This window comes from Malus domestica, chromosome 17 (genome assembly GCF_042453785.1).
Source record: "Malus domestica chromosome 17, GDT2T_hap1".
Classification (NCBI taxonomy): Eukaryota; Viridiplantae; Streptophyta; class Magnoliopsida; order Rosales; family Rosaceae; genus Malus; species Malus domestica.
The window spans coordinates 27947749-27966109 of NC_091677.1; the positions used below are offsets into that span (position 1 = coordinate 27947749).

An 18361-nucleotide genomic window follows, 5' to 3' on the forward strand; every position below is an offset into this window, starting at 1 on the left:
TGTAATTTACGAATCTCTAAAACTCTCACAAAGAGCCCCCCAAAAAAAGGTTCTAGAGGAGAGTTTTGTAGCGAGGAGGGGAAAGAAACTGCACGTACAATCGGCTTATATGAAACCGAATAAAAACAAAAAGGCAAAACAAACAAATATGACTAAGACACGTGGAGGTAGAAAAAGCAAAATGTGGAGAAAAAGCGGAAGAAAAGCAAATTGAAAGATTGACTGTGCTTAACAAACAAGTGGCTGCCTGGCGGGATTCCTGCATACAAACGTCTCCTCTCTCTCTCTTTCTCTCTGTCTTCTCCAGTTTTAGCGGCGACCCGGTAGCTTCGTGACTTCTTCCATGATTCCCATTTCTTTCTCTCCCCCAAAAATCATCAAATTTTGAAGAAAAAGAAAGAAAATCCTGAGCTCTGCTTTTAATTTCTCTTTTTGTTTCCTCACGAGAAACCGTTTGATTACAGCAACAACAACTCATGTGACCGCCATTAAAGCTCTCTCGGCCGAGATATTTCCTAGTCTGCATTCAGCCCCCTTCTTCTTCTTCTTCTTCTTCTTCTTCATCTTCTCTGTACGCCGCACAATGAGCTACTGCGGCTGCTGCGATTTCGTTTGATCCAAACAAACCAGAAAAGGAAGGATTTTTTTGGGTGTAAATTTTGGTGTGATTGGGGATGGAGAAGGAGAAGAAGAAGTATCCGATAGGACCGGATCACTACATTCTGTATGAGGAGGTCGGGCAAGGCGTCAGCGCTTCCGTACACCGTGCTCTCTGTAAGCCCTTCGAGGAGGTTGTCGCCATCAAGATCCTCGATTTCGAACGGGACAATTGCGATCTGGTACTCCCAATTTTCAATCTTTCATTTTTGTTTGTAATTTTATTTTGTTTATTTTTATGTATTAATCGGTTTCATTTGGTAATTTGATTGGTAAAAGGCCTAAGAAGGCAATGCGGACACCTTTTTGTATTTTGAATTTTTACAGTTCTGTGAAAAATTGCATAAGGCTATTGAGAACGGATTCAATTTTTACGAATAGCAGCTAATTTCAGCTTCCGTTTTCGGTTTTGGAATTTGAATTGTATTGGTACTTAGAGAAGTTCATGTGGTGTTGCTACTGTTTATAATTTTTTAGAATACGGACATTTAGTTCCGGTTTTATTGATATTTTTCATGACCCCATTCGAAATTACTCTAGCTATCAAATGTTTTTTGCTTAGATTGTTCAATCCCATGATTTTTGTTTCCATGGTGGTATTGGTTTTTGAGCATTGTCTTGTGTATTCTTGCTTTCTACAGAACAACATTTATCGGGAAGCGCAAACAATGTTCCTCGTCGACCATGCTAATGTCCTCAGATCGCATTGTTCCTTTGTTAGTGATCATAATCTGTGGGTTGTCATGCCATTCATGGCTGGGGGTTCTTGTCTTCACATTTTGAAGGCAGCATACCCAGATGGTTTTGAGGAAGTTGTTATAGCCACCATATTACGTGAGAGTTTGAAAGGTTTAGAGTATCTTCATCATCATGGCCACATTCATCGAGATGTCAAAGTAAGTATGTTAACATTCAGCATCATTCAAATATTTTTATGTTGCGTCGCAGGCCTAGATGGACAAATCAGCAAATTGTTTCTTTGTTGTATTGTCTTGATCTTGTTATATTTTTTAGGGTATGGTAACTAGTTTTAATAATACTGTCATTTGACTGTCTGTGTACTGTATTCACGGTTAAAATCTCGTATCTGAAGACGGTCACCCTTTTTTTTTTCCACTTAAATATCCTTTCACTCTTTAAGACTTTTCATCCAAAACTTTTATGGTCATTTTACAACTGGATCAGTGTTGTCCAAAAGTCACTTACAATAATTTGTAGGTTGCTTGAGTCATGTCAAACAGAGCCTTTCCAATCGAAAACACATTCTTGATCCCTCTTACCCCATATTCAGTAGGGTAGTGAGTCTAGTGACAATTCTTATGCATAAATATTTCACTTCTGTACATTCTGTGGAATTGCATGTTTGCTATATACTGGAATACTCGGACTGGCAACAACTATTGTTTTTATTTATTTAGTGCATTTATAATACAGTTGGGCACCTTTAATTCCTTTACTCTTCTTTGTCTTACAAATACTTCTTATAGGCTGGAAATATTCTCATTGACTCACGTGGGGCAATCAAGCTTGGAGACTTCGGTGTTTCTGCTTGCCTTTTTGATTCAGGTGATAGGCAGCGTATGAGAAATACATTTGTGGGAACGCCTTGCTGGTATGCTATTTTTAACATTTAGCTAAGAAAATTAATTTTTACCATCCAAATAGCATAAGCTTGATTCCTCAGTCTTACTTTTCTTATTACTTTGTGTTGTTTAATCAACAAGTTTTATATCTTTGTCTTGTAGGATGGCACCAGAGGTTATGGAGCAATTACATGGTTATGATTTCAAGTGAGTTTGTTCTTTGTAAACTTATTGCTATCTTTTCTGCTTCTTTTTATGAAAACAAAATTCTTAAGCATCATGGAGTTAATATTTGGTTGTCATATTCGTGCAGGGCGGATATCTGGTCTTTTGGTATAACTGCATTGGAGCTTGCCCATGGTCATGCTCCTTTCTCAAAGTATCCTCCAATGAAGGTGTATATCAAATGACACTGTATCCTTTTGTGAGCAACTTTTCGATCATTTATCAGATCATTGAACATATTGCAAATCTTATATTTTTATAGGTACTGCTGATGACCTTGCAAAATGCACCACCTGGTCTTGATTATGAAAGGGATAGGAAGTTTTCTAAGGTATGACAATAATTTGTATTGAGTTTTCCTCCGATATTATAGTTTTCACACCTCTGATATTGTAGTTTTCACAAGGAAATGCCTTTTTCTTTTTCTTCAGTCCTTTAAGCAGATGATTGCTAGTTGCTTGGTAAAGGATCCTTCAAAACGACCTTCTGCTAAGAAGTTGTTGAAGCATTCCTTCTTCAAGCAAGCTCGGTCGAATGATTATATCTCAAGAACACTTCTGGAGGGCCTGCCTGTTCTTGGTGATCGCATCAAGGAGTTAAAGGTAGCAAGTCATATACGACTCTTAACACTTATTCATTTTCATGCTATAGTTATGGGTTTTATATACTTAACATCCCATGTTTATCCTATGATAGCGAAAGGAAGAGTATATGCTTGCACAAAAGAAGATGCCAGATGGACAAATGGAGGAACTATCACAGGCAGGAATCTTCTCTCTTTAATCAATAAGAATGTTGCTGATATTTTGATAAAAAAAAAACTGGTACTGTGATTATTCTGTTTTGTTTTGCTTGCTTTTATTAAGATAAGATACTTAATGAAGGTCACTTAAAATCATGCATTCAATAAATCTTTATTACCGCAAGTAAATTGGTTTGCAGTATAAAGTCAGTAAAATTTTTCATTGCTTAGATTTACATTTTAGGTTAGATACCATTAGAACATACCATTTCGTTCTAAACAGAATCTTAGGAAAGATGAGGCATTTGTCAGCTGAAAATTGTAGGAAGTATCTGATAGGGTGTGGAGTAGCGACTAAGAGAAGCTACTCTCATCAGATACTCATCGGTTACCATGGGAAATGTAATGAAGGATCCACAACCCATAACCAGCATTGCCTTCATTATAATCTTTGCATTGCCTCATTAATCTAGTTGCGTGGTGAATCATTGATGACATCACTTCTTCCGTATTCTTTTTAATTCACAAAATCTATTCATTATTTTATCTGAACCTGGATGAAATTTCCTGTTCTGTCTCTACCGACAAATGGAATGGAGACATAAGATACAATATGATCTTCCTATCATAGGGGCTAGTTTCACCCCATAATGGCAATGTGAAGGTGCAACTCTCCCCCTAAATTGGTGTTCGATTTTACCACGCCCCAATATCGATTCTCGAATAAACATTCATATGGTAAATGTATATTTCATTTAGTAGTAACTATAACTGTTAACAGATGCTATTTTCCTTTCTGACATATTTATATTCCTAAAAAGCTTCGATAATTAAATCTTGTACAGACAAATCCAGTTTGCTCTGTAATTTTCTATTGTTTTGTGGTAATGGGTTCCAGTTGATCCTGCTTTTTGTTTCTTTTTGGCCCTTAAATCTATTAAATCTACTGATTTAAACCCGCAAAAGGATCAATGGAGCTAGGATTTTTGATATTTAAGAATCCTTAGTTTTTTACTTATTAATTAGTTCTCATTTTAAAAAGTTATATTGCAGAATGAATATAAAAGAGGAATTAGTGGTTGGAACTTCAATCTTGACGACATGAAGGCTCAAGCTTCCCTGGTAATTGTCCATCTTGAATCTTCACATATTTTTATTTATATGATTCCTAAAAAAAATATAATGATGGTCTAAAATATGATATTTTCATTTTATTGTCAGAAGCAACAAAAATTCATTTCTTTCTTGATATACGTTTTCTTTCTATCAGATTCAGGATGTTGATGACCCTGTACCTGATAACAATCAGACAGGGAGTTCGACTTCTCTGTCTGCTCTTGATGTGCAACAAAAGCCATCACTATGTCGAAACTTAGAACCAGTTGCAGATATGGTATTTATCAAATTGGCTGGACATTTATGGTAGTTTGAAGCACTTGCATACATATCATAATAGCTGTTTCTGGTTACTCATGGATTAATGTTTCACAGGAAGACAATGATGTGACTCGGAACCAACAAGCTACTGCATACATTAACACAGCTTTATACGATGCCAAGTATTTCATCTGTGATATCTGTTTTTAATATGTGTTGCTAATATTTAGCTCTACTTTTTCAAGTCTTGATTCCCATAACACAAAAAAGGTGTTGTATAAATGATTAATACCTGTAGATCCATATTTTGATTATTTATGTTGTAGCACTTTTTATCTACCAGGTTTAGAAGTGACAAATCTGATGATGATTCTAGCATTGCCAGTCCTAGCCATGAACCACATACTTCACCTCGTCATGATGATCGTACTGAACGGGGTGAAAATCCCAATGTAGATAATATCGGGAAACTTATGGAGGCGACAGCTTTGAATTCTCAACATAAAGGGCAGTGCTCATCAGGCAGCAGTGGTTTACCAGAAGTTACTGATCCTCTTATTAAAGGAGACAGGTATGCCATTTAATTGACACTATAATGTCTCTGACTGAATCAGTTAGCCTTTACTCTTGTGATTAGCATATCATGGTTCCTACAAGATAGTTCCAGGGAGAAAAATAACTTGTCCATACTCCATTCTTTTTTTCTGGATTCCTGGTGAAATTGGTCCGACATGGCCGTTCAGTGGACATTTACATGTGGCAAACGTGAGAATTATCCTGATAAACTAGACACATGAATAAATCAGAAATTCAATAAAAAATGGAGGTCATCAAGTGGAACAAAGTGATATGAAATGTATGCATGGAAGGACTCTGTAAACTTCCTAATTTACAATATTTCACAAGTTCTCTATAGAACTATATAGCTTTACTTTACTTTGAAATCCAAACTCCATTTGAAGTTTCCCCTATGGTTTTGGAGTTGTAGCAGATTGGTTAAGCCGTCTTCAGACTAAATTTCCAAGATGAACATGATTGTTGATATCAACTCCAGTTTTAATTGACTGTTTACCATGCATTTGTGAACCAAGTGTCATATTGTCTGATGTGCCATTTATAATTTAGAATTTCACGACTTGAAATCTGTTAACAGAAGAAGAATGCTAATGTAACTTAAGATCATCATTTTCTTGTGTCAATTGTGATGTTTGATAGAGTTCTGTTAATAATAAACTGGTAAGTAATGGAAGGAAATACAAAAAAAACTTAAAGGAACTATTGAGATAAAAGATATGTTTTTTTTCCCTCTTTGTGTGACAAAGTTCTTACTAATGATGCAACGCAAGAAAGTTCTGTTTTCTTTGATTTTTCCAGAGAAATGTCCAGAATCCAGATTATTGGTAAGTGGGTTTTAGGTCCAGAATCCAGGTTCTTGGTAAGTGGGTTTTAGGTTTGTGGAAAAAATAAATTTGTTAGCATGCGGATATGATATTTGGGTTTCCAATCTCTGCTGTCTTACTAGGTAACTGTCTTAGCCCAAAAGAAGCAATACAATATGAAACTAACTCTTAACCAAATATAATGCGTCATAAAACACAGCATTGAAGTTCCTGGGGAAAATTCTCCTAAGAAAAAAAATACTCTTCAATTTCATACATGATGAAAACTCATCTATTATTTAACTAGCAGCAGTAGCTCATTCTTCATATCTGTTTGTCTGCTTAGTGTTTGTTTCAGACTGAAGTTATGATTATTCTCGATGAACTTCACTTTGAATTTTCAATTTTCCATGGTATTTCTTTTCGTTTTTTCTTCTTTTTGTCTTTGCCGAAGTTAACTTAAATTACTGGAATCTCCAGTGATAAATTGCAAAATCATCAGCCCCAAAGTAATTCAAAGGAAAATGCGGCAGTAGTTCCACAACTAGCAGATGATGTACTTACTGAAGTTCCTCCTAAAGCATCTAAGTCACCAGGCATGTTCTGATATTATAGCTGTCCCTGGATTTATTGATCGTTGTCTCCATGAAAAACAATTTCTCCTTTTTTTTGGACTTCATCTATGTGTGTGTGTGTGCGCATGTGTGTGGTCAAGTAATTGATGCTCAGTTTATAGGTCAGATATGGGTGAAGACGCATAGTGGATGAGCTGCATCTTGGTCCAATAATTAAGAATAGGTCCAAAATTTTATCATGATATAATGAATTTGAGGGAAATGATTTTAGAGGAAATTTCCTTTCTGAGACAGAAAGAGAGTTTCTTGGGAGATGGAGGGGGAGGGAGATAGAAATAACATAAAGAGGGATGCTAGGGGATGGAAGGCTTGTTAAGGGAAACTTAATTGGGTTGGAGGTGATAGGTTTTGTTATTTGTTCGTTCTTGAGAGGATGTATTTAAGTGGAGGTTTTGAAGGCCTATTGGCTTGGTGGCCAATAGATTTTTTGTTGTTGAGAAAGTGGACTTGGTTCTTTAACCTGCGAGGAATCCCTTTTCAGGCTCTTGAGTAGGAGTGATTGCTTATATGTTGTAAGGTATTGCCAGGGCCTGATTGTCCTATGGTTTCCTTTTGCAATATGATGAAGGAAGGTTCTCTTTTTGTGATATGATGGAGGAAGGTGTTATGGTGTGAGGAACTTTGTAATAAATTGGTGGTAAATGTAGATTAGTGAAGGTTAGTGATAGCAACCTGCCAGTTTGGTTTCAGGTATTTCTAAAGTATTAGTTTATGATCTGTCGTATCCATGGTGAGAGGTTTTGGTGATTAAGTTTAGATGCTCTTGTAACTACATTGAGAGGGAGACGTGCTTCTTGTGGCCAATAAAGTGGTGGAAGATTATAGAAGGTCAGAGAATGCGGGACTGCATTAGATTGTGTTGAGGAAAAGGCTTTAAGAATGTTAAGCATTTAATTAAAGATCATAGACAAGAATCATGTTTTTTCCTGATCTCAGGTAAACTCTGCCGTATTAACTGATGAAGTTATTCATGCAGCTCACAGTGGTGAACTCGATGAGAAAGCAAAGGCACCAGTTGTACAGCAGAAAGGACGTTTTAAAGTCACATCTGAGAATCATGACTCAGAAAAGGTGGGTTTTATAATGCTGGGTTTAGTGTTTTCTTCATGTGAACTCTGTGGACAACTTATCTTTTCTTTCAGGTGGTTCCGGCTCCTATTCTGCAAAAGAGTCACAGCTTGCAGGTTTGTAGTTCTGAGGTTAGCACAATTGTGCCAAAGTGCCTATTTAATTTTTTCTGCTAGCCTCTTGTCTGAGAATTCAGTTACCTTACCTGCATTAGTAGATATAAGATATTTGAGAAAACTTTACATGACACATCTATCAAGGTGTCATTTTTGTAAGTCCTTTGTTTAGTGTCTTTATGGTGCATTAGTAGTGTTTAAGTAGTGGCATTCTTGTTCTCAAGTAGTTCATTGGTACTTTGAAGGTCCCTTGTTTATTGTCCTTGACTCCTTGTATTACATTTTTAACAATTGAGTCTGATGTTCCTTGGTATTTTGAAATTCCTCATCCAAACATAGGGTTATTGAAAGTTCCTAGTCATTCAGAAAACCCTTGGTGGCTAGAAGTGGAAAGACAAAGCTTTCTGAAAATATCATTAGTGATAAATCGATCATACTGACCGTTTTGATCATAGAATGCTAGGCATGCCTCAACTACTCAGGTTTCTAGATATTGTTTTGATTTATTAAAAGCATCATCACGCTTAGCATTTAGAGTTGAGTATAATCTCACTTGTCAAATGACTTGATGGTAATTGCATCCAAAAACCTTTGATAAACGATTAAAAGACATAAGCTTGTTTTCACATGAATGTAATTCTCTAATGGTTTACTCTGTCAAGAATCAAATATTAACATTCCATAAAAGAAACGAAAACTATAAAACGGTACCTTGGACTGATTTTTTTGGTCTTAAGATTTCATGAATTGATTGCATGTTTCTCTGAGTCTCTGTTTTCCTTTGTGAGACAATACTTAATTTTTTTAGTATGGTTGTCACGTAATGTCGGCCTTCACAACACTTTAGGAAATAATCTGCAGTATCAGTTTTTTGACTTTATTATTTCGGACCTAGGTCCAGCCAGGAATTCTTTAGAGATATGTACAGAAACTTATGGCATGTTTACTTACACGGAATGGGTATTGGAATTATTACCAATTCTTGATTTAACGGAGTTTACTAAAACATGGGCGTTGGAATCATTGAAATTCCTGATTTCACCACGTGTTACTAGCACACATGGAATTAAAAGATGGTTTCCTTATTAATATCCGTAATCCAATACCTGAAAAACCAAGAATCCTATCATCTCTGGGTGCTTGTTGATCCCATTCCCATTCCTTCTTTCCCTTCCTCGATGCTTGGTGACTTGTACGGCTATGAAAACATCTTGTCAGATATATTGTGAATTTATATCTTAAGCGCATAAGATTATATTTATTAACTTTTACTAAATGTCTTACGGCACTTTTACTGGTTATGTAGGTGATTAGCTTCAATCCTGCAAATCCTCTACAATCAGCTCTTCCATCACCCCTACCATCACCTCTAACATCACCTTCTGATGCTACCGCACCAGCTCTTTCTGGCTACTCTCTTTTTCCAATGTTAAACTCTATTTTGCAGACAAATATTATTCAGAGGGTATGTGTTGGCAAATACTTTTCGCTTATTTATGTTTCATATATGATAGTAATTTATTCGTCATTTCTTCTTAACAGGAGAGTATTTTAAGTATAATGAAGCAAGTTGCTAATGGCGATTTCACAGGTTCAAGCAATTATTGCTCTTTCAGTTTTAGAATTTTATTCAATTTAGATGATCCTAACGTGTTGTTGTAAAACCTTACTCCAGCCAACCGTGCAAGTGATGTAGGATCCACCCAGGCTACTAATGGTTTGGAGAAATCATTGGTATGTTATAAAGAGTTTAATGTGTATGCTATGCCTTCCAAACAAACTATTCCGGCTCCAAATTCAGTTGCTATTTTATCAAGTTTCCATCTATTCTTAGGATAAGTTGCCAATAGATTCATAAAAAAAAAAAAGAAAAAAAAGGTCGTACCCAGTGCACAAGGCTCCGGCTTTACGCAGGGTCTGGGAGAGGTGAATGTCGGCTAGCCTTACCCCCATTTATGGAGAGGATGCTCCCAAGTCTCGAACCCGAGACCTACCGCTCATGGGCGAAGGCACTTGCCATCGCACCAAGTCCGACCTCTTTGCCAATAGATTCATAGAATACTAAATTTCATATAACCAATAAGATAAATGTATATGGTTTATTCTTATTCTTTTAAGGTGACATAAGGAAAATGAGCAAGTACGAATGTCAAGAATGAGTTGAACTAGAACTAGTTTGACAATATGACATAGCACTAAAAATTCGAAATGCTGATGGTCTCGCTCTGTAGAGTGCTATATGTTTTGTAATGTTGGGGGCAATCGGGTCAATGAACTTTCACAATTACATTTGAAAGTTAGCAAAAATGTTTGAGGTTCTAAAATGTATTATAATTATGTCAAAAGTTCACCCTCTGTAAGTTCAACTTTCTCATTCTTAGATACCACAGATAGCTTAGAATCTTCGGCTTTGTGTTTGCTCCATGCCTCTGAAATGTTGCTAGCTATGGAATTGCAAGTCCACACATGATTCTAAGTTGTTGGCAGTATGATAAAGATACTAGTGAAAAATTTGCTTTCGAATGAGAAACCTTCTGCTTAGGCTGATATGCCGTTGCTATTAGTCTTTTATGAGTTTACTTTTAAAGTGTTGGGTGATTTTTTTCATAAACATAAAGTGGCATGTCTGTTCTTGCAGCCTCAAGCAGCTCGAGAGAGGGAAACCGAGTTACTCAATGAAATAACTGAGCTGCAGAGGAGGTAAAAATAGCAACCAATACACGCCATGCCTAATTATTATGTTTATTTTGCTAGTAATCTTAGACTTTTTTTTTTTTTGGCATATATAGGCTCATGGCTGCGCAAGATGAGCTTCAAAAGTTGAAAGTAGATACTGCTTAAAACTCAGGTTATTATCTGATATCCTACTGCTCAAGTTTTCGTTACGGATATCAGATTCTAACATACCAGTTTCAGGTGTGATTTCATTATCCAACCGGCGCTTGGATGACGTACGGAAGTTCTTCGAACGCGACAATAGTGACAAATCTACAAAGAAGGAAAAAGAATTTGACTGACGGTGTATCGTTAAAGATAAGAAGCTAAGTTTACTTGTTAAGGTGATGATAAAATTATTTTTATAGGTTTCCAACTAATCCAGCTTCAGTAATAAATTAGTCCGGTTATTTTCTTCATGCTCTGCTTGCAATTTGTATATATAGATTTAGTTCTGTCTGCCATATTTCTGCTCAACGCTCTGCATTTGTTTTTCCCTCATTATTTATTTAATTTATTTTTATTGAAGTTAATCCTGCGTCTTCTTCCTAACTGCCGTTGTGCTATGTCTGTAATAAGTATTTTCTACCTCCACCTCTGAAAGTAATCGTTCATCGTTGCTCGACTCGACTTCTGAAAGTAACCGTTCATCTCCGCTCGCTATGCGCGAGGATTAAATTGACCCGAAAACATGTTTGATTTTGTGAATTAACGTATCGAGTACTTCGATTGTGAACTAGTGTATTGTTTTTAGTACTTTAGGGAATGGAAAGATGCATGTAATGTATTGTTTAGGGTTTAAGGAGGTAGACAACATTGCAACGGACTTGTAGTTTAAGTGGTCACGTGAGCTACTATGTCGGAATCTCGCACCATGGCTAGCCACGACCTTAATAACTGTCATTGTATTTTAAAAAACCACTAAAATGACATTTGATTTAGTGGTCAAGTGTTTTGGATTTGAGTAATTTTTTTTTTGGCAATGACGTTAGAGAAAATACACACTAAACGTTTCAACCACAAAAATATTTTGCAAAGTTAGCTTCATATGGGCTCCTCTCTTTTAAGTGATTTAAAATTAAAAATTTGAAACAACATTCTATCCTAACAAGAAAAGGAGTTTATTTAATAAAAAAAAAAAGTTAGATTAGGAGACATTTACCTTATTGTTTGTTTGTTTTTTAAACAAATTACGGTAATTACCTTTCCTGTTTAGGAAACCTTTCCTAATTAACAAAAGACGAACCAGAGACGCATTAGGAAACCTTTTCCTATTACGACAAGGAGGAGGAGTTGCCACCCTCCACTTATAAATATCGCAACCCCTACGTGCTTTGCTCTCACTACTATTCTTCAATCTACAAAACAATCTCAACTGCTCTCTTTACGTTGTGTGTTCTTCGGTCTTCTGCTCCGCCGTCACGATGCTCGCGGATAAACCAGAATATTCTGACAGTATGGGAAAGACGAGGGACTTCAGTACGGCGTTACTTGAGCGCCAGAAGGCTGCCAACCGGCTTCTTGTGTATGACACTGTCCACGACAACAACTCCGTCGTAGCGCTGCACCGGGACACTATGGAAAAGCTCCAGCTCTTTTCCGGCGACACGGTCTTGATCAAGGGAAAGAAAAGGAGGGACACAATCAGCGTTGTTGTTGCTGATGATACATGTGACGAACCAAAGATAAGGATCAACAAGTTTGTCAGGAGCAACCTGAGGGCTATGCTTGGGGACGTTGTTTCGGTTCATCAATGCGCTGATATAAAGTATGGAAAGCGCGTCCACATTCTTCCTGTGGACGACAGTATTGAAGGGGTCACTGGAAATCTGTTTGATGCATATTTGAAACCTTATTTCTTCGAGGCCTTCCGCCCGGTGAGGGAGGGTGATCTCTTCCTTGTGAGAGGAGGAATGAGGACTGTAGAGTTCAAGGTTGTTGAAACCGACCCTCCTGAGTGTTCGTGGTAGGAATTTCCGTCGGGGATGTTCCCTGGCCGACGAGCACACAGCTCCCCGAGAGGTTGGCGCCGGTTGATGCTTTCTGTCAGGCTTCTGCTTCACTGGTGGGCTTATCGGGCAAAGCTTGTCGGGCAAAGCTGAAAGAGAAGGACATAGTTAACTTTGAAAGGTGCCTTCGTGGGGCCTTAGGTGTAGGCCTTGAGGCTCATAATCAAAATTAACTTTTAAGTGCTCAGGCGTGCCACTGCCATCTTCAGCATGGCAGATGTAAAACGGATGTTGAGTTCTAGTTGTATATATACCCGAGAGACTATGTTAGTTATGAAAGGTGCCTTTATGGGGCCTTAGGTGTAGGCCTTGAGGCTTCCAGTCAATAACTAACTCAGTACTCGAACATATAATGTTTGTTTCATTGATTGTATGAGTCTTATAACCATTATACTTCTGATTACCTGAGCCCGAAGAGCAGAATGAATTCAAATAGGTGCCTTTGTAGAGCCTTAGATATAGGCCTTGAGGCTTCCCATCAGAATCCCTTCTATACTCAAACGTTCTAGCCCGAGGAATAGAATGAATCCAAATAGGTGCCTTTGTAGGGCCTTAGATATAGGCCTTGAGGCTTCCCATCGGAATTCCTTCTATACTCAAACGTTCTATGGTAATCATAATATAATAGAAATAAAACTAAGGAATAGGTCGATTACTTGCGCCCCAAGTAACTTCGGACTTCTTGTTATCAAAGCTTGTCGTGGATGGGTTAAGTCCACATAAGGTTCTTTTTTATGCCTTGAGGCCAAGGACTTTTAAGTGATCAAATCTTACATGCCCGAGGGCTTAGAACTTAGATCTGGTTTGAACTGTGAAGACATATTCAAATCGGATTTAAGCACTGAGAGAGTCTTTTAATAGCCATCTTACTAGAAATAACTTGGATACAACTTGAAGTATACAACATATTGCTAGGTTAATGAATGAAAAGACAGAAACAAAGAGGATCGGGCAAGGTTTAACCTTGTCGGGCAAGGCTGATCGTCTTGCAACTTCCTATCTTTGTGGTTTATCAAGGGGGTTGAGAGTTTTAGAAAAAGGGGTAGGGAGATGAGTTTACAGAAAGAAATCGATACTATAGCAAGAATTGAACAGGGTAGCAGAGCTATTACAAAGGCTTGAGTGAGGGTTTATCCCGAAATGGATGAATGCTTGGGCTGACTACAGCTTCGTTTGAAGGCAAATCTGGCTTTTGAGCAGAGTTTGTGCTTGTATTTGTTTGTTTGTTTGAGTGTCTTCAACTCTGATTTCTCTTTCTTCTTTTATAGACATTTTGGCTTGGCCTCCTGCAGCAGTAAACTTGCCCGAATGCAGTTTGAAGGATAGTGACTCATCAGCTATTTACTTGTATTGCCACTATAAAGTACTTTTGGGCTGATTAGCTGGCTGGTCTATACCACTTAGTCTTTGGGTAGGTGAGCAAGTGGTGCAAATGGTCTGCACCTAGTTGAGAAAGACCTTTTCTGCCTTCTGGGCTTGGGCTGGACTTCAGGCCTCTCTTCTCTTTTTGGGCCAACTCCCTTTTCGTGGCCAAAGTTTAAGTTTTAACCCCAACACTGAGTACTGTGTGGTTGCTCCCGACATTGAAATCTTCTGTGAAGGGGAACCTGTGAGAATGGAGGATGAGGAAATAACGTTAAATAAGGTTGGCTATGACGACGTTGGTGGAGTGAGGAAACAGATGGCTCAGATTCGCGAATTGATGGAACTGCCACTGAGGCATCCTCAACTGTTTAAATCAATTGGTGTGAAGTCGCCAAAGGGCATTCTGCTGTATGAACCTCCTGGCACTGGCAAGACTCTAATTGCCTCAGCTGTGGCTAATGAAACTGGGGCGTTTTTTTTCTGCATCAATGGACCATAAATCATGTCGAAGATGGCGGGAGAGAGTGAAAGCTACCTCAGGAAAGCTTTTGAGGAAGCAGAGAAGAATGCACCATCCATTATCTTTATTGATGAGATTGACTCAATTACTCCCAACAGAGAGAAGACACATGGAGAAGTTGAGAGGATGATTGTTTCCCAGCTCTTGACATTCATGGATAGACTCAAATCCCATGCACATGTAATTGTTATGGGGGCTACAAATCGTCCAAATAGCAGTGATCTGGTTCTTAGAAGGTTTGGAAGATTTGATAGGGAAATTGATATTGGTGTGCCCGATGAAGTGGGACGTCATGAGGTTCTGCGCATTCATACCAAGAACATGAAGCTCACTGAAGATGTTGATTTGAAAAAGATAGCTAAGGACACGCATGGCTATGTTGGTGCCGATCTAACTGCTTTGTGTACTGAGGGTGCGCTTCAATGCATCAGAGAGAAGATGGATGTGATTGACTTAGAAGATGAGGAAATAGATGCTAAGATTCTTAATTCAATGGCAGTTACAAACCAGAACCTGCAGACTGCTCTTTGCACCAGCAGCCTTGCTGCTCTTCGCGAAACAGTTCTTGAAGTGCCAAATGTTAGTTGGGAAGATATTGGAGGTCTCGAGACTGTTAAGAACGAACTTCAAGAGACCGTTCAATATCATGTGGAGCATCCTGAGAAATTTGGAATGTCCCCCTCAAAGGGAGTTCTTTTCTATGGCCCTCCGGGATGTGGCAAAACGCTTCTCGCCAAAGCTATTGCCAACGAGTGTCAAACAAACTTTATCAGTATCAAGGGACCTGAATTGCTTACGATGTGGTTTGGAGAGAGTGAGGCCAATGTACGTGAAATCTTTGACAAGGCCCGTGGATCTGCCCCTTGTATCCTGTTCTTTGATGAACTTGATTCCATTGCAACTCAGAGAGGGAGTAGTGTAGGTGATGCTGGGGGTGTTGCCGATAGGGTTTTGAATCAACTCCTTATAGAAATGGATGGGATATCAGCAAAGAAAACTGTTTTCATCATTGGGGCCACCAACAGACCTGACATTATAGGCCCTGCACTTTTGCGTCCAGGCCGCCTGGATCAGTTGATTTAAATCCCTCTCCCTAATGTGGAATCTCGCTATCAAATATTCAAGTCTTGCTTGAGGAAGTCCCCATTTTCTAAAGATGTGGACATCAGAGCCCTTGCCGAATACACCAAAGGATTTAGTGGTGCGGATATAACAGAAATATGCCAGCGTGCTTGCAAATATGCGATAAGAGAGAATATTGAGAAGGATATTGAGAGGGAGAGGATGAGAAGTGAGAATCCTGAGGCAATGGAGGTGGATGCTGATGATGAAGTAGCAGAGATCAAGGCAGCTCATTTTGAAGAATCGATGAAGCATGCTCATAGGAGTGTTAGTAATGCTGATATCCGCAAGTACCAGGCATTTGCGTAGACATTGCAGCAGTCAAGAGGGTTTGGAACGGAGTTCAGGTTCGTAGGCAGTGCTTCTGGGGGAGGTGCTGCATACGACTCTGTTGCAACAGCTGCTTCAGGGGCTCATGAAGATGACCTTTACAATTAGTATAGTCTCATGAATTACGCGTCTTTTTCGAGTTTGAATTCTAGCTCTGCGTTTCGGATTATATCCATATGTGTTAGAAGTTAGAAACGTGGAAGTGTCCTGTGTTTACTAAGTGTTGTACCCAAAATAACGATCATATTTCTCATAGATAAATTTGGAAGTGGTTTACAGCATAAAATATGATTTTCTTTCTTTTCATTTCGTAAGTTTGTTACAAATATTACTTGCTTCGATAAATCTCTGTGGTTTTTAATACACATCTAAGTGATTTTCTTTTAATCGCCTATCAACTTGTTTTCTGATAAAACATGAACACTAATAGGACAGAACACCCGCAACGTAGAAAGCATACAAATATCCAGTATTACACACTTGAAAGGATTATTTACAATAGCCTTTCTACATGCGAAAGGCTTTTTTTACATCCTAGCGCACTACGCACGGTGTACAAATTGTTTTTTTTTTCTTTCTCTTTTCCTTTTTACATTTGAGCATTCCATAAAGACATTTTTATAAAATCATAGTCTTCAAGGTCCTTTCATAGCTGCCTTTTCTTCTACTACGTTGCGTTTCTTCGGTGGAAGCTTGCAAATGCCTAAAACCATAGAAGCAATAACATTTTGAGACAACTTGCTGGTTTACATTCTTGCAACAGTTTCACCAGATTTGGGATTTTGCCTTCCCAAAGGGACGTTAAGCCAGTTGTTAACTTTGCAAACGATGGCTTGTGTGAGAACCTCCGGAGAGGATTGGGGAGAAATACAAGTATATATCTGCAGGGTTGTGTCTGCAGATTTGCACAAATGAATAAATTCAATGTTAATGATAATGTGCTTACTTTCATACGAGACTAATTAAAATTTTAAAATATTTATAGGAAATAAAAGGTGAAGAAATATACCCTGCAGCCATGAGCCATGGTGGAGAAGCTAGCTCGATGCTCCTCTTTCTATTTCCCTTGTCCTCCGATTTCTCCCATGCCACCCATTTTTACAGTAACATAAGGTTCTTAACTGATGTAAACTGGACTGTCTCAGTTTGCCTCTCGCTTTTCCCTTTTCCCTGCTACTTTTCCTCCACTTCTTCCTCCTCTCTCCTAAATAGAAGTACCGATTCTCTAGTTCTAAATTGGTGATCATCATCAAAGGAAGAAACTATGAACAATGTATGAGCACCTTCATGCATTCGACAAGGAGGTATTTATAGAAAACTTTGCCGATAAAACCGATGTTGGGTCGCTGATTGGTCAACTGTACTGTCAAATTATTCACCGGTTTCACATGAAGTCACAAAAACTAATCGAAACAACTCATGACACATTTTTCAGTATTTATGTCTTTTCACGTGACCGAATAATTCAAATAATTTTTTTATTAGAAAAAAAAACCAAGAAATAGAAAATTCTAGTAAAATAATAAATGAGCGGCAAAACCGATCAGTTTCTCACGTTAAAAATTGTTTTGACTTGTAGTATACTACCTTTGTATTGGCTTTTTGTTATATTTCTTAGTATTATGCTTGAATTGTGAATTTTCATATGTATCAATGAAATATTTTGTTTTTTAAATAAATATTTTTTTATTTTTTTTCTTTGTATGAGGTCCCCTTGGTTCAGATTTCTGGCTTCCCCTCTCTATACCACCATATCATATACGTAATTAGTTAATACTTTCCATTGAGGTTTTGTTGAACTTGTAGACATCGAAATTTCGGTAAATAAATGTTGACCGATAAATCAAAGTGTCAACGCTCATGTATTACATAAATGTTACACGTAGCATGTGAGTCAAAGAAAATTGAAATGAGTTGGAAAAGTCATCAAATAGGACACGTGTCAACACCTGGCAGAAACGACTTATTTCATCTGGAATATTATATTCAAAGTTAGGCCTTGGAAAATTCTATAAATACAAGCCCATTTCATTCATTTAAGGGGGACCAATTCATATCACACCTTGAAGCTCTGAAGCTCTGAAACTCCGAAGCTTTCAAGCATCCAGGTTCTCGAAGAATCAAGAAAGCCTTATTCGTTCTTCGTTCATCGTTCTTCCAAGATCAAGCCCCGACGGCCCTTTGGATCAACAATCATCCACCTTCAAGCCCAAGCCTCAACGGCCCCTTGAAGAAAGCGTTCATCGTTCATCGTTCATCAACTGTTCATCCTCAAGGATCAAGCCCCGACGGCCCCTTTGGATCGACAACATCAACGAATCCGCTCATCCGCTGTTCATCAAGCCCAAGCCTCGACGGCCCTTGAAGAAAGCGTTCATCGTTCATCACTGTTCTTGGAGATCAAGCCCAAAAGCCCTCGAAGATCCGTTCAAGCCCAAAAGCTCTCGAAGATCCGTTCGTCACTGTTCTTCGAGTTCAAGCCCAAAAGGGCCCTTGAAAGAAACATTCATCCTCAAGA

The 18361-nt window shown here is 38.2% G+C and overlaps 1 protein-coding gene, 1 long non-coding RNA gene and 1 pseudogene across 3 annotated transcripts; 2 read left to right on the forward strand and 1 right to left on the reverse strand.

Annotated features, from left to right (window-relative positions):
- Window positions 1–220: 220 nt before the first annotated feature.
- Window positions 221–10916, forward strand: LOC103417315 (uncharacterized). 2 transcript variants are annotated; one of them, XM_070817175.1, is made up of 21 exons: window positions 221–839; window positions 1299–1553; window positions 2145–2269; window positions 2403–2447; window positions 2554–2635; window positions 2728–2796; window positions 2897–3067; window positions 3162–3227; window positions 4261–4329; window positions 4478–4600; window positions 4699–4766; window positions 4928–5155; window positions 6444–6559; window positions 7575–7669; window positions 7741–7797; window positions 9089–9247; window positions 9325–9373; window positions 9458–9516; window positions 10421–10482; window positions 10572–10630; window positions 10699–10916. In XM_070817175.1, the coding sequence occupies exons 1-20, from the start codon at window positions 675–677 to the stop codon at window positions 10621–10623; spliced, it is 2115 nt and encodes a 704-aa protein (XP_070673276.1). In that variant the 5' UTR covers window positions 221–674; the 3' UTR covers window positions 10624–10630; window positions 10699–10916. The 2 variants fall into 2 exon arrangements, with proteins under 2 accessions (XP_070673276.1, XP_070673277.1); XM_070817176.1 differs by having other exon boundaries at window positions 7741–7782.
- A 1005-nt stretch (window positions 10917–11921) lies between these two features.
- Window positions 11922–15951, forward strand: LOC139187538 (cell division control protein 48 homolog D-like; annotated as a pseudogene).
- Window positions 15952–16290: 339 nt separating this feature from the next.
- LOC139193700 (uncharacterized) lies at window positions 16291–17127 on the reverse strand. Its single transcript, XR_011578121.1, has 2 exons — window positions 16853–17127; window positions 16291–16738 (listed from the first exon to the last, which is right to left on the reverse strand). It is a non-coding gene; the product is annotated as an uncharacterized lncRNA (long non-coding RNA).
- Between the last annotated feature and the right edge of the window lie 1234 nt (window positions 17128–18361).